The following is a 13791-nucleotide window of genomic DNA, read 5'->3' on the forward strand; positions in this document are numbered from 1 at the left end:
TGCCCTTACCAAAAGTACTTCATTAAAGTGTACTACAAAAACATTAGAGACATTTGATGGGTTTGGTTTAGTTTGGCCAAAAAAATAAATTCATAAAAAATACCACCACATACACACAGGCTACACACACTTTCTGCAAGACTCTTTTCTGTTATTTATATCTTCACGTTAAGTTTTTATTTTAATATCTTTATTTATTGTTCTTGTACGGTCTTTGCCAGGAACGTTAGCGTTTTTTTTTATGTAGTAAAATGAAAAACGTTTAAATCTTTGGCTATAAAGTCAAGAAACAAGTTATTTTAGATGATAAATTCCAATTGTGATTGAGGGGGATGTGTGAGGGGAACTTGTTCCCAGTGTCCTTGCATTTTTGGCAATTAGGAAGAGCTGAAGTATCTCAATAAAAGGGGGAAAAGGCAATTGGAAAACTACACTTTTTTCATCTCAATGTAATAAAAACATGGATCACAAATATGGAATGTAAACAATAATTCTGTTGTTCACATGTGTGAAGTTTTGGTTTAGAAACAGGCTCCGATGAACAAACCAAATATTTTTAGTCAGTCGTCACTTGTGAAACATAGATAAATCAAACCTTCAACATTTCCTGTAAAAAAAAAAGGGTTAATTTAGAGGCCACATTTATGTTTAATAGAAGTTTCTCTCTGGTCCACCATCAGTCCTCCAACACTGACATGGTTTTACTGCACTCCTTCTCATAGGTTCAGTGTGTTTGAGGTGCTCAGTTGTGACCTCACAGACCCTGTGCTCTGGTTTCTGGTGGGTACAGTTTCTATGGTCTTTGTGCCATCCTCTTGCATGTTTGATGTGAAAATTAACAACACACAAGTTCCAAGTTATCATCCTGGCACCTCCGTTCTGAAGTAAGAAAGAGGTTGTTTCTTTTACTGGCCCATTTTGAAAATTAGTAGTTTTGGATCAATCATCTGAAAGTCAAAGATCCGCCTGTGATCACTCCGTTCAGAATGAGAGATGCACAAAAAGAAAGTAAGAAACTTGTTTCCCAGAAACAGGACTGCTCAGCATAACTGCAGCCCTGATTCCTGGGATAATGCACAGAGTGGTAAACAAGTCCACTGGGATGGTGCTCCAAACAAAACCAGATGGAAAAAAACAATCCACAAAAGAATATATTCTTCATAAAAATTGGGACATAAGAGTTTCACTGTTAGCTAGAAACAGAAAACAGCTGGTCCCAGTCTGGTTTGTTTGCAGGGCCTTTTCACTGAAGTGGCAACAGGAGAACTTAAACAAAGGGTTACATAAAGCGTTAATCTAAACTAAAACACAGCTGTTTCACAGATCTGCAGCTAATTTTCATAGAAGTCAATTGCGCCAAGGTCAAACTTATTTCAGTAAATGACTGTTTTCTGTTTCAGTTTATGAAACTAAACAACTTTTTTCACCTTTACATGTAAAGGAATCCAGTTCTCATTAATTACCTGTACAGAAGTGCAAAGCTAACAAGATGCTAAATGGAAACAAAATTGAAAAGACAAGGATTAAAAAAAGTCAGGAAATTATTTGACATAACTAATGTACTTTAGATTAAACTTGTAAGTTAAAACAACTAACAGAGAAAAACTGATCATATTTTTGCAATTTTTTTTATGATGTCCAACAAAAATAGACCGTGGTACCTGTTAACGTTCTGTTGCTTTGTTATTCTGCATGCATGCTTTTAGGTAGGTTTTTGAGAATATGCTTCAGTAATTACAGCAACAAATGCCAAAATTTGTATTTGCTGCGTAATAAAATTCAAACCACACAAAACCCAGAGAAATATTAACATTTTCACTGATTGTCAGTACTCACCACCACTGTGTTCTGTCGCCACCTTGTGGCAAGATAAGGTAATAATTTAAAGTTTGCGTCTGCAGAATGTCCACAATTTATTTTCTAAATCTAGAAAGTTTTACTTTGGAATGTTCTTGTAATCTAATAACCATAGAACTACTAACTAGAACTTAAATGTTAATCATTAGAAGATGCCTCCCAAAGTATTAAAATACGATTTTTTTTATCCCAAAATAATCTCCTAAATCAGACAAATGAAAAAGTGGTCAGTAACAGTTTTTTTAATATACCTTATTTATTTGTTTTAAAGAGCATAAGTAATTTACAAAGCATATATATATATATATATATATATATATATATATATATATATATATATATATATATATATATATATATATATATATATATATTAAAGGTTTTCTTTATTATTTAACAGTGGAAGCATAGAAGAACAACGGCACAAGTAAAATAACTGTATTTTTTTTAAAATACTTATATAAAATATACATTTTATCAGCATATTTCCTATTGTTAAAGGAATTATTATTTTCTATAAAATCTCAAAATTGTATGATAATGTACAGCTATAATCTTTTTGAGCTTGTTTCAACAAAAGGTTGAAAAATAAAGTTACAAGATAGCACCAATTCAGTTGTTTAAAGTAATTTTTTTCCCTCTTGTTTTTTTTTTTTTTTTTTTTTTAATTAAAGCATTGAGAGAAAGAATATTTGTACTTTAACTTTTAATAACAAACAAGAAGGAATTTTCTCGGATGGAAAGGATTGATGGTTTTAAGTACCGGATTGCACCGATAGATGGGCGGTTACCTTTTTTTACGCTAATTGCAGATGTATCGTCATCGAGCTGCCCCGGCAAAGAAAACAAGCGGCTCTGCAGCATAATCAGCTCCATCAGCCGTTTGGCTAGAAGAAAGCTAGCTCGCTGCTCAAGGGGGCGAACCGCTTGCGCATCAAAGGACGACCTAAATTTCAAATTGACACAATTTTAAAGAAAGCAAGACATTTTACTCGTTAAGGTCGTGGTGAGTATTTTGTCCCCAACATTTTTTTTATTTTTTCCTTCCTTTTTCTTTTCTTTTTGGATTTTTTCCTCGACGATGTTTTTTCTATTTTCGAGTGGACAGACATAATGAGCTGGCTAGCGGGGTAGCTAGCTTTGCTAACATGGGAATCATCCCCCTCAAAGGCAGAGATGCTGATTGTGGTTTTAAAGACACTTCGCTTTGGATGCATTTTAGTTTGTTTCAACTATTTTTGCAAGCTTGTTTAGTTTTAATTTTTCTTAGATCTTTGGAGATTTTTCCTTGCTTGGACTGATTTGTTTTTGGCTCGCTTTTCGGCCAGTTAGCACTAGCTAACAGCGTCAGAAGCTCCGTTGCTCTGGTTGCTGCAGCATCGTCCCGACCCATGATTCATTGCAGATTGTCGACTGCTCTTCAGACTTTTTCAGGTTTTGGTTTTTGCGTGGAAAGGAGCTATTCTGGTTGCCGTGTCATTTTTGTTGAGGTGGTTGGCTAATGTTAGTCATGCTAGCTGGCTTTGAGCCCCGCGGAAGGCCTGTGTTCTGAACTAAACCCTGGTGGGGTCGCTGTCCAGGCCAGTGTTTTGTAGAGGTTTAGGGTTTTTTTCTCTAGTAAATTTCCAGACTGCTTTTCTGAATTGTTGAGTGCACATTTTCCTCTTTTTTTCTTTTTTTTTTTTTAAGGATTTTTTGTTTTTTTGTTTTTTTTTCCCGTGCAAGATGAGGTATTTTTCCCCGATTTTGAATGCTGTGGACTGAAAGCGGCTTTTGTGTTGTCATTCAACATCACAAACATATTAAACACTTTGTATTAAAGATTTATAATGGTTGTTGTATGTTTATCAAACTCATCTCACCTCTTTAAAACTTTTACTCAGATCCAGGTGCATGCTGGACCTTTTTTTTTTTAATTCCCCCTTTCCTAGTGTAAATGAGAATGAAGCCAGAGAGCTTTTTATAAAAAATAAAAATAACTAATTGCCATTATCCCCACAGAAATTCAAGGATATCAACAAGGTAACTAAAACCAGTAATTTAATTAAATTTTAAACCACAAGTTTACAGTTTCCTTTGACATTTTTTTAAATATATATGCATATATATATAAATGATCACATTTCCATTCCAAAGTTTAATATATTTTCTCATCAAACTAGTTTTCAAATTAAAATCATTAAAAATTCACATAGGTAGCCAAATAATAAAGGAGACATTTGTTTTCTTGCCTAAAATTGAATAAATAATTGCTTTTAAGGAAATTTGTGAATTTAAATCTGTTTTGCATTTTCAGAAATAAAAGATCATTTTGAATGTTTTTCACCAAGGCATACCATCCAATAGCAGTGTGATTTATGAGGCGGAAACGAATAGATTATGCTTTTGACTTTAAAGTCCCACTCCAACTATTTTTTTTAAATTGTAAAATCATTCCCATTGTTTAATTATGATTGTGCAGTTTTCATAGCGATAATTTTAAAAAAGACAGATTAGACAGATTTTCTTCAGATATTCACCTCTTGAGTTGTGGCATGGAAGTTAGCCTCCACTAATTTCCCATCAGCACTTTGTTTACACTCTCCTGCTAACTTATAGCACCTCACAAACCCAAGCTAACCTTAGCGTAGCAAAAAACGGGGAGCGATATCAGAACTATCCAGCCTTACAGTTTAGAGCCAGATTGCAGAAAATGATGTCGTTAATGGATCTATTTGTCTGCTAGTGGATTCGTGAGAATTTGAGTTGAAGATGGAGACTTTGGTCCACCTATTGCAGTTGCTGCGTCACAAACCGAAGCTTTTTCCAACAACAGGTTTCCATCAGCTCCTGATCCAACACGATTTGAATAAAGATATATTCAGAAATGTAGTTTTAATCTTAAATTCTTTTTATGTGTCCTCCATCATGAGAAAAATCCAACATGTCAAAAATGCCATAAACATTGGAGTGGGTCTTTAAATAAAGTGCAACACATTACTATCAAATCGGGACATGAGGCAACAAGAAAACTAAGTGTGCTGGTTTTAAGTTTCTAATCTTGATTTTGAGTCATTGCAAACCAGAAAAAAACATCTTTTTATAATAATTTAGTCCTACAGGTTTTTTCATATTGAAACGTGGACTCCCCAACTGTGCAAAAATGGAGGCTAAAGTCTGACTTTATAGTGCAAAACAAACTTCATCAAAGGTAATATTACTCATTTAACTTGTGCAGTCCTCACTCTTTAGTATTTGGAATAACACTGGAATAAGTCAAAAGCTTGAGCTGACTGATATTGTACATCACGAAGACATTTGAATTAATCTGAAGATGGGCCGTTCCTGTTTGTTAGTCAAATCTCCAACTCTGCTGGAATTACACACATTGCTTTTGTTCCAGGACTGGATAAAGTGGAGTTCTGCAGAAGTGACCTCAAAAACCACATGTTAAGGCCCTTAACATTTAGTAATACATGTTAAAATGAAAACTTTTTTTTGACTTTTATATTCACAAACCTTTAATTAGTTTTTAGTTTGTCTCCAAATGATTTGTAGCTTCCTTATAGAAGTATAATTGCTTTTTTTTGTTTGTTTCTCAAACTGACCTCTGCACACACGCCAGCCAGGTAAGACTTGGTTCAAGATAATCCTGCCCAGCTTGACTGAGGTGTGTTTTCTGTCACCTCAGTATAAATCGAGAGGGGCGAAGGTAAAGGTCAAGACACCAGCCCAAACAGAGCCCAGCCCCAGTGTCACACATCAGACGACAGCCCTGCACACAGACGCTATGGAGTGAGTGATGAATGTTGAAGCCCCGTCAGCTGGGCTTGGGCGAACACTGTTGACACCTCTGCTGCTCTCATAGTTCACCTACCACACTCGTGCTCTTTAGTCACAAAAAAAACCTTTTTGGGTGAGAAACTAATGAGGTAGTTTCTGTTTTCCAAATAGCTCATGAAAATCTGGGAGGATTTAAGTGTTTTTTTGCCATTTCCTGCATCTTAATAAAGCAATCAAAGTCACATCCTTAAATAAATAATTATACTTCCAGAAAACAAGGAGCATCCACGTTTATTTCTGGTACATTGGATTTTTAGGCCTGTGGACCTATAAATATCAGTTTTTTAAATCTCTTAGAGATGAGCATGAAATATTTTCCTTAAAAAGTGAGTTAATAAAACCTCCCAGGTTCATGACTAAACTTGATGTCTGAACTGTATTCTGTTACGGAGCTCCACCATGAAAGTGAAAGAGAGAAGCATCTTTATTTCACTCGGGTGGTTAAAGCAGTGGCTGACCTCGCCTTTCTAAATGCAGTCCACGTGCTTTGTTGGTGTATCAATGTTTGCTCATTAATGTGGATGTGGTTGTTGGTTTTAATTAATCACATTTTTGTGTAATTGAGTCATATTTGAGTTGATTTAAGGCACCGTGATGCCTTTTTTTGTTTAACCCTTTAGAACCGGAGCTCCAGTGTTTGTTCTTTGATTCAGTTTTTAATTGTTAGGACCATCAATGTAATTCCAGCTGATTTTTGAAGAAAAAAAAATCAGCTGTAATTACGTTGATCGTGCTAACGGTTGAAAAATTACAGTATGTTAAAAGATTTTGTGTTTAAGCGTCAGGTGTTAAAGGGTTAAAAAATAAATACAAATAAAAAAGCTAAAAATCCCCCCAATTTTTCCACTATAACCACTTCCACCTTCCTGAAACTCTAAACTCTGTAGATTCTTTCCAGCGTTCTTCCGAACACTGATCAGTCTGGGCTACAGCAGCAGGAGGACATGGTGCACGTCCGGTGTGCCGCCCTGCCTCTGAACTTCTCCTGTCTCTCTGTGTTTCTGTCAGTCGTTCATCCTCAGCCTCCAGCCTGATGTCCAGCAGCAATGTCACCAACAAAACCGACCCACGCTCCCTCAACTCGCGGGTCTTCATCGGCAACCTCAACACGCTGCTGGTCACCAAAGCAGACGTGGAGGCCATCTTCTCCAAATACGGCAAAATCGTAGGCTGCTCTGTCCACAAGGGCTACGCCTTCGTTCAGTACTCCAATGAGAGGAACGCCCGGGCCGCCGTCGCCGGGGAGGACGGGAGGATGATTGTCGGTCAAGTTCTCGGTGAGGGCTCAGACTCATTTACATTTCCAAAACACAGTGTTAGGAGACTGAAATCTGTATTCAATAGTTCCAAAACATTACCTCAGTCAGGCTCAGCCAGGGTCAGCAGATGAACTTTCACTGTCCTTCACCTTTTTTACTGTAATTTTTTTCATTGTTAACACGATCAACGTAATTCCAGTAGATTCTGAATGAGAAAATCTGCTTTTGTCCTTCAGAATCTATTAGAATAGATCTTTTTTAGGTGACGTCACATAAAACGTGGAGTGCGCAGAGTCACTTCTGGTTTTATATTGTGGTTTAGAACGGCAAAGCTGACTAAAAGCTGTTTAAAACGATTTTACGTAAATAATAAAAGGTAACCTAACCAATTGTAACCAAAATTTTTACAATATTTATTTTCTAAATATCCTACCTGGTAGTATTGGTTTTCCCTCTTAGATCAAATATCAGTTTTCCTGTCTGCAGAACGCTCCACAGCTGCTTCTTCAAAATTCTATGGATGATATTAAACAAGTCGTGGATTATTTCTCTCTGATAACTCGATCATAGTTGGACGAAGGTTCAAGTACTTCACTGAATGCTGCTTGTTTGATTATGAAGGTCATTCAGATTTTCTTCTTCTAATTGATGCTAATGCTAATGCTAGCTTTCCACGACGGGGATGAGACGTAGATCAGCAGAAGATCTTTTCTATTCAGTTAAAGTTGCTTACATTTCTGTGTTCACAAAATCACTAAAAACAGAACTATAGTCAGACAATTTCAACGTGTCTGACAGTAAATAAAAACTATTAACTGTTATTTTCTGACGTAGCTCCTGTTGCTCATAATCGTGTTTGATTCCTGCAGGGTAATAAAGGTAAACAAGGATCAAAATAATCTGAAACTGTTAAAAAATATTCCTGTTAAAAACATTCCTATTTTTACAATTACCCCTTAAAATACCCCAAAAACAACAAATACCTCTTATTACAACAACTACATTTAGCCTTGGGAGCAGTTAAAGCACACGGCCAACATGCAGCAATGAGCATCTTAGTCTAGCCTACATGTGGCCAACATGAATTTCCATCGGTTTTTGTGCTGATCGCACTTAAAACACGTCCAAATAACATAGATCAAAATGGAACCCGTTAGAATAATATCTGCTCAAATTAAAGGTCGATATTTTTAATAGAACCTCAAATTCAGAAAAATTACTCAAATTTGTATTTAGAGTTGTGAACGATCTAAGACAGGAAATTAAATACAGTTCATTTCCTGTCATTATTTTCCATATTATTTACGTAAAATTGTGTCAAACAGCGTTCAGCTGTCAGCTTTGCCGTTCTAAACCCGAACACCGGAAGTGACTATTTGCATTTCCGGCCCTGTCGCCATTTTGTCTGACGTCGCCGGGAAAAAGGTCCATTTGATCGTGTTTAAAAGTTATAGTATGTTAAAGTTTTTGTGTTTAAGCATCACCTGCGATGCCTCAGGTGTTAAAGGGTTCAAGTGTTTTTTTATATTATTCCCACTCTATTCAGAGTATTCATAATAGCAGTTCTTATTTGGGGTGAATATGCAAAATCCTTATGGATGCACGCACATGTTGCCTTGTTTGATCTCCCTGCAGCTTCACTAAAGCTCGCTCCAAGTTTTTTTCCCAAGAATTTGATGTAAAGAGAGACGGTTTGCATGCAAGATTACAAACCAGGAAGTTTGAAGACAATCGGGGTTTGTATTAGCAGAAAGGCCTTTTGGTTTCTGTTGAGAACCAACATTTACTCTCGTGAGAGATGAGCTGTTTATTGTCCTATTTTTGGTAAAGCAGAGGTCACACAGCTGTTCTTAGGAAGCGTCTCATTGGATCAGAGATGTAGCAAGCTTTCAAAAAAAGGATCAAAAGGGAAATTAAAGTTTTCTCTTAATTTTCCTTATAACGCCATGTGCCGGCGACGACTCAGGTATTAAAGGGTTAAAGTGTTATTTCTAATATTATTCCCACTCTATTCAGAGTACTACTATTAATAGTGCTGAAGCTCTGTTATTAGGTCACTTCCATCCCGTCTACAAATTTCTCCTTAATTCAAGCGTGGACGTATTGCGGAAAAATGGTGACTCAATTGACTTCATATGGTTGGAACTGGAACCAAGCCATTTTCTATGGATGACGTCACAGGTGCTATGTCCAGTTCTCCTATACAGTCAATGATCCACATTAGATATCAGAGATGGTCTTAGTTTGAAAACACAGATGTCTTGTTTTGTGGCCTGACATAAACTACCTGTAGAAATGTCACAATCAAGTGAGAACAGGCTGCATTGAATGTTCTTCTAGCTAATGATTGGGTCCAGTTTGGTTGGTGCTGGAAGAAAAACATCAGTTTACGTGAATGTTCTTTTTCTCCTCCATATGTGGGGATGTGCTCCTCAGACATCAACCTGGCCGGAGAACCCAAACCGCACCGATCAAAAACCACCAAGCGCTCAGCTGGTGACATGTACAGGTGAGTGTTCTGAAGAGGAGTAGTGTTAGTGGAGGTCAGGCTGGGCTGGCCTGACAGCAGTCAGAAGATGATGATATCCTGCCTCCTCATTCTGACTCTTTGCTTTCTCTTCCTGCAGTAGCAGTTCATCTTTTGACCTCGATTATGACTTTCAGAGAGATTATTATGACAGGTGAGTTAAAATAATCTCGTTTTGGTCATCTCGTTGTTTCCTGTTGAGCACTAGTCTATTCAAAATGCAAACTGGACTCTAAATATTCCGACCCTTCTCTTGTTTTTTATACCAGAATGTATTCGTACCCGTCCCGCGTCCCCGCACCCCCTCCTCCTCTGTCCCGAGCTGTGATCCCGTCCAAACGCCCGCGGGTCAGCCTGAGTGGAGGAAGCAGCCGGCGAACTAAAAGCAGCTTCTCTTCTTCCTCCAAAAGTAGTCAGAGGACTTCATCGTCTAGAACAAGTGAGTGTCCCGACCGCCCCGTCCCACCACCACAACCTCACAGAACCAACTTAATGCAAGACGCTACCAAGAATAGTTTTTAGTCTGATCGCTATGGGAACAGTGTCTTTATGTATCTCATTCACAATGCTTTTATTTATTGTAAAGAGCTCTACAGAAACATTGGTTTTCACATCTCCATGTCTGGGTTCATGAGATCAGAGATTCTGTCGGATCGCTCCTGCTGCAGGAGCTGTGTCTGAATAACGGCCGCTTTCAGCGGTACTTCCATCTCTCTTTGACCCAGTTTGATGAAATTGCTGTCCTGCATTAGTCCTAGGAGGAAAAAAACAAAATAGAACTACAGAACCATGACATTATATATTTATTTATTATTATAAAAAACCCATCATAAAGTTCAGGACAACGCTCAGATTTTCTTCCATGTCGGTTTTGGACTTTGAACGTGTCGCATGCTAAAGTTGAGATATTTAAGTCGACTTTCCGCAATCCCCAAAACGCGCTGCTGTCAGACCAACGCCCTGCGGAACCTCAGATCGCATCTGTACATGGAGTTAGCATTGAAGCTCGTTTATCCTCAGGATCATCTCAGGTCAGGCGAGCATATCATCAGGAAAACTAACTAAACAGCCCAAAATGGAGGACCCACCAAGTCCTAATTAAAGGGCCCATACCATGCAGAATCCACTTTTTGAGCTTTTAAGTGTATTATAAAGTTAATTCCTCACTATAAACAACCCTAAAATGGTATTTTGATCCATTCACACATTTCTGAGCAATCCTCTAAACACCTGTGATTTGAGCACCAGCCCCTCCCAACCCACCAGAATGACCGGGTTCTCACATGCTGATGTCACAGAGTGAGAACAGCCCCTCTCAGGAAGCGTCTGCTGTGACAGCACCGCCCCTGAGCTGATACAAAAACGCACTTTCTTTGCAGAGCTAGCGGTGATCAGCAAAAATGCTTTCATTTTAAGTGCACAATACCGTATATTTTCCAATTGTGTCCCGTTGTGTTCATTATTGTTTTTACTTTTTGTTGTTATACAGTTGCTATTATTACTCTAGAGTGTTTGTTTCATTATTCTTTTTGATTGATTCTTATTTTATCGTCTTACTTGCAGTGCGAGCAGATGAGCTGCAGACTATCAAACGCGAGTTAACTCAGATTAAAAGTAAAGTAGACGACCTGCTGGAGAGCCTGGAGCGTATGGAGAAGGACCACAGCAAGAAGTCTGGTAGGAGAACTAACCTAAAGATCTTAATATGGACCCAAAGAGATTCTGGAGCGCTGCAGTGTCTGTCTGAGCTTCACTTCATGGTTGGTAATGAATTCCTCTCCATGTTTGCCAGAAGCTAAGAGCATAAAAACCGAGCCAGGAGAGGTGACTTCACCTCCACACTCCAGCAGCAAGAAGGACGACGGGCTGAAGAGAGAGCGCGAGAGCCAGGACATGAACGACTCCGATGAAGAGGAGGAGGAGGAAGACGAAGGAGACCTGCTCGAAGAAGAAGAGGTAAGGAAACATGAAAGACAAAAAGATGTTTCCCCAAAAAACTCTGATTTTTAAAAAAATTATTTAATGCAGTTTTTCCTCAATCTTAATTCTCTTATGAAGAACTCGCCCCCCCTACAACTTACTGCTTCAAATATCATTGGTATAATTAGTCAATTTGCTCAAGTTAAACTTATATCTCTTCAAAAATTTCACCTTTTTTACCACTAAAGAATAAAATAAAATAAAAAATCTAAAATAGTTCTAAATAATTCGTTTTTATTTCATTTTTATTCCTTAATAAAAAACATACAATATAAACTTGTGTTGTAAACTCAAACATGATGGAAAAAGAAAAAAAAATGAAAAGGGGACAGAAAGAAGAAACTTATTTTGTCTGCCCCTTTTAACAATCAACAAATCAATCAATAAAAAAGATACAAATACACAAGCATTCGACTGATTCATTATACAATAGGAGAAGATTGGGAAAGAAAAAAACAAAATCTTATATTTACAACATCAACCAGTGAGAAATGAACATCATACCTCAGGGATGAGTAATTGTTATTTGTATTGGATAGTTTTAGAGTCATTGATTATACTGTTTTTAATGTAGTTTTTAAAACTTGATACTGTTTTTAATTTCTACGCTCTATTCCATTTATTAACTCGATATACTGATACACATCGTTCTTTTAGCAGTATTCTGTGTTTTGGTTTAACAACTATTTAATGTCCTTTTAGATTAAATTTACTTTTTCTTTTCATGTATCTTTTCATTAAATTAGGAGGAAGGCATTTCATATTTACTCTTTAAATAAATTTCAAAATATTAAAGTTTATAAGCTCATAAAGTTTTAATAGTTTTAATTTAATAAATAATGGATTAGACAGGTCCCTATAATTACTTTTTGTAATAATTCTCATTGCTTTTTTCTTGCAACACGTAGATTGGATGAATATATGTTTTATAAGTCGTACCCCAAATGTCTATACAGTAGTTCAGGTATGGCATAATCAAAGAATTATGTAATGGATATGAGTTACCGTCTAAGAACCATTTTATTTTGTGTACTACTCCCATTGCTAATTTGAATTTGACATTGTTAATTTGTGATTTCCTAAATTGCTTTTCGTCTATAATAACTCCTAAAAAATGTTACTTCTTTTACTGTTTTGATATTAATATCTATGTTTAATTCAACTGTATTGTTTGTATTTCTATTACTAAATATCATAAAATATGATTTGTCACTATTTAATGATAGTTTATTTCCGTCAAACCACGATTTAATGTTTTCTAACTCAATCTGCACCACCTCTATCATATGTTCAATATTGTCTCCCGTTTAATAATAATATGTTGTGTCGTCTGCAAATAAAATGAAATTATTTTTGGGGGATATTGAGCTTAAATCGTTAACATCGATAATAAATAGTTTAGGGCCAAGGACTGACCCTTGGCCCTAAACTCCCCCCCCCTGCCATCGCACCACCATTTATGAAACACTGATTTAATGTAATATTTACAGTGCAAATTAATGCAAATTTCTTTACATGTACCACTGTTAGCTGCAAAGCTAAAGGGCAAGTTGTGTTTGCCAACAACAAACACTAAAAACACATCAAGTCAACATTAAGAATGATTACTAAATTGTCCTTCATCTTGAGTTTGAAGTCTTTAAGTAAATTGCCTCCAATCGTGCATGAATTAAATCCCTTTTTGCATGTTTAACATCAGTCTTACTCAAAGGTGGTTACATCTTTTTTGTTTTTCATCAGGTAAAAAGCCAAGAACGGGAGGAAGAAGAAGAAGAAGAGGAGGAGGAAGAAGGAGAGCATGTGGAAGGAGACGACGACGATGCCGATAGTTTGAATGGCGATGATGATTCCTAAGCTGGGCTCCCCCACAGCTTCCCGTCGGAGCAGAGACTCCGTTTTAACACTCTACAACACGATGAAGATAGAAACTAAGACGTCAAACACAAGCATGGTGCACTGCTGTCACATTGTCCCTCTATACTCTTCTTTTTTGTGTTTGGTTATCAAGTGTCACTGTAACAGAACTAGCTAGCTATACATTTGCGTTTTTATAGGAACATGGACTGGTAATGTTCTCAGAGAAGGCAACTCGATGGACATGTCTTAATGCGAGGACGGAAGTTCAACCAACAAGACAGTTTTTAGCTTCTATGTAGTTGGTTTTTCCTTAGTTGTGAATTGATTTGACCTTTTGTGTCTGTATGTTATTGTCTGTTTTTTTTTAAAATGGCTTTCGGTTTAACTGTTAAGAAATAAATTGCAATAAAATATAAAATGTTTTTTTTTTTTCATCATTTAGTGCTGAAAACCTGAAATAACTTGTTAATTTATTTCTGGTGCTGATGA

General features: G+C 36.8%; 1 protein-coding gene across 8 annotated transcripts in view; it reads left to right on the forward strand.

Annotated features, from left to right (window-relative positions):
* The window catches only part of LOC112152128 (lysine-specific demethylase 2B), a gene marked incomplete at its 3' end in the record, with an annotated part of 13985 nt that extends 750 nt beyond the window's left edge, over positions 1 to 13235 (forward strand). The window contains 9 exon segments of one of the 8 annotated variants that reach the window (XM_024281445.2): positions 2593 to 2863; positions 5528 to 5631; positions 6688 to 6956; positions 9354 to 9447; positions 9566 to 9619; positions 9735 to 9904; positions 11029 to 11142; positions 11258 to 11421; positions 13186 to 13235. In XM_024281445.2, the coding sequence (XP_024137213.1) occupies positions 5627 to 5631; positions 6688 to 6956; positions 9354 to 9447; positions 9566 to 9619; positions 9735 to 9904; positions 11029 to 11142; positions 11258 to 11421; positions 13186 to 13235 (920 nt within the window). 8 annotated transcript variants of the gene reach the window in all.
* Positions 13236 to 13791: the final 556 nt, after the last annotated feature.

This window comes from Oryzias melastigma, linkage group LG17 (genome assembly GCF_002922805.2).
Source record: "Oryzias melastigma strain HK-1 linkage group LG17, ASM292280v2, whole genome shotgun sequence".
NCBI lineage: Eukaryota > Metazoa > Chordata > Actinopteri > Beloniformes > Adrianichthyidae > Oryzias > Oryzias melastigma.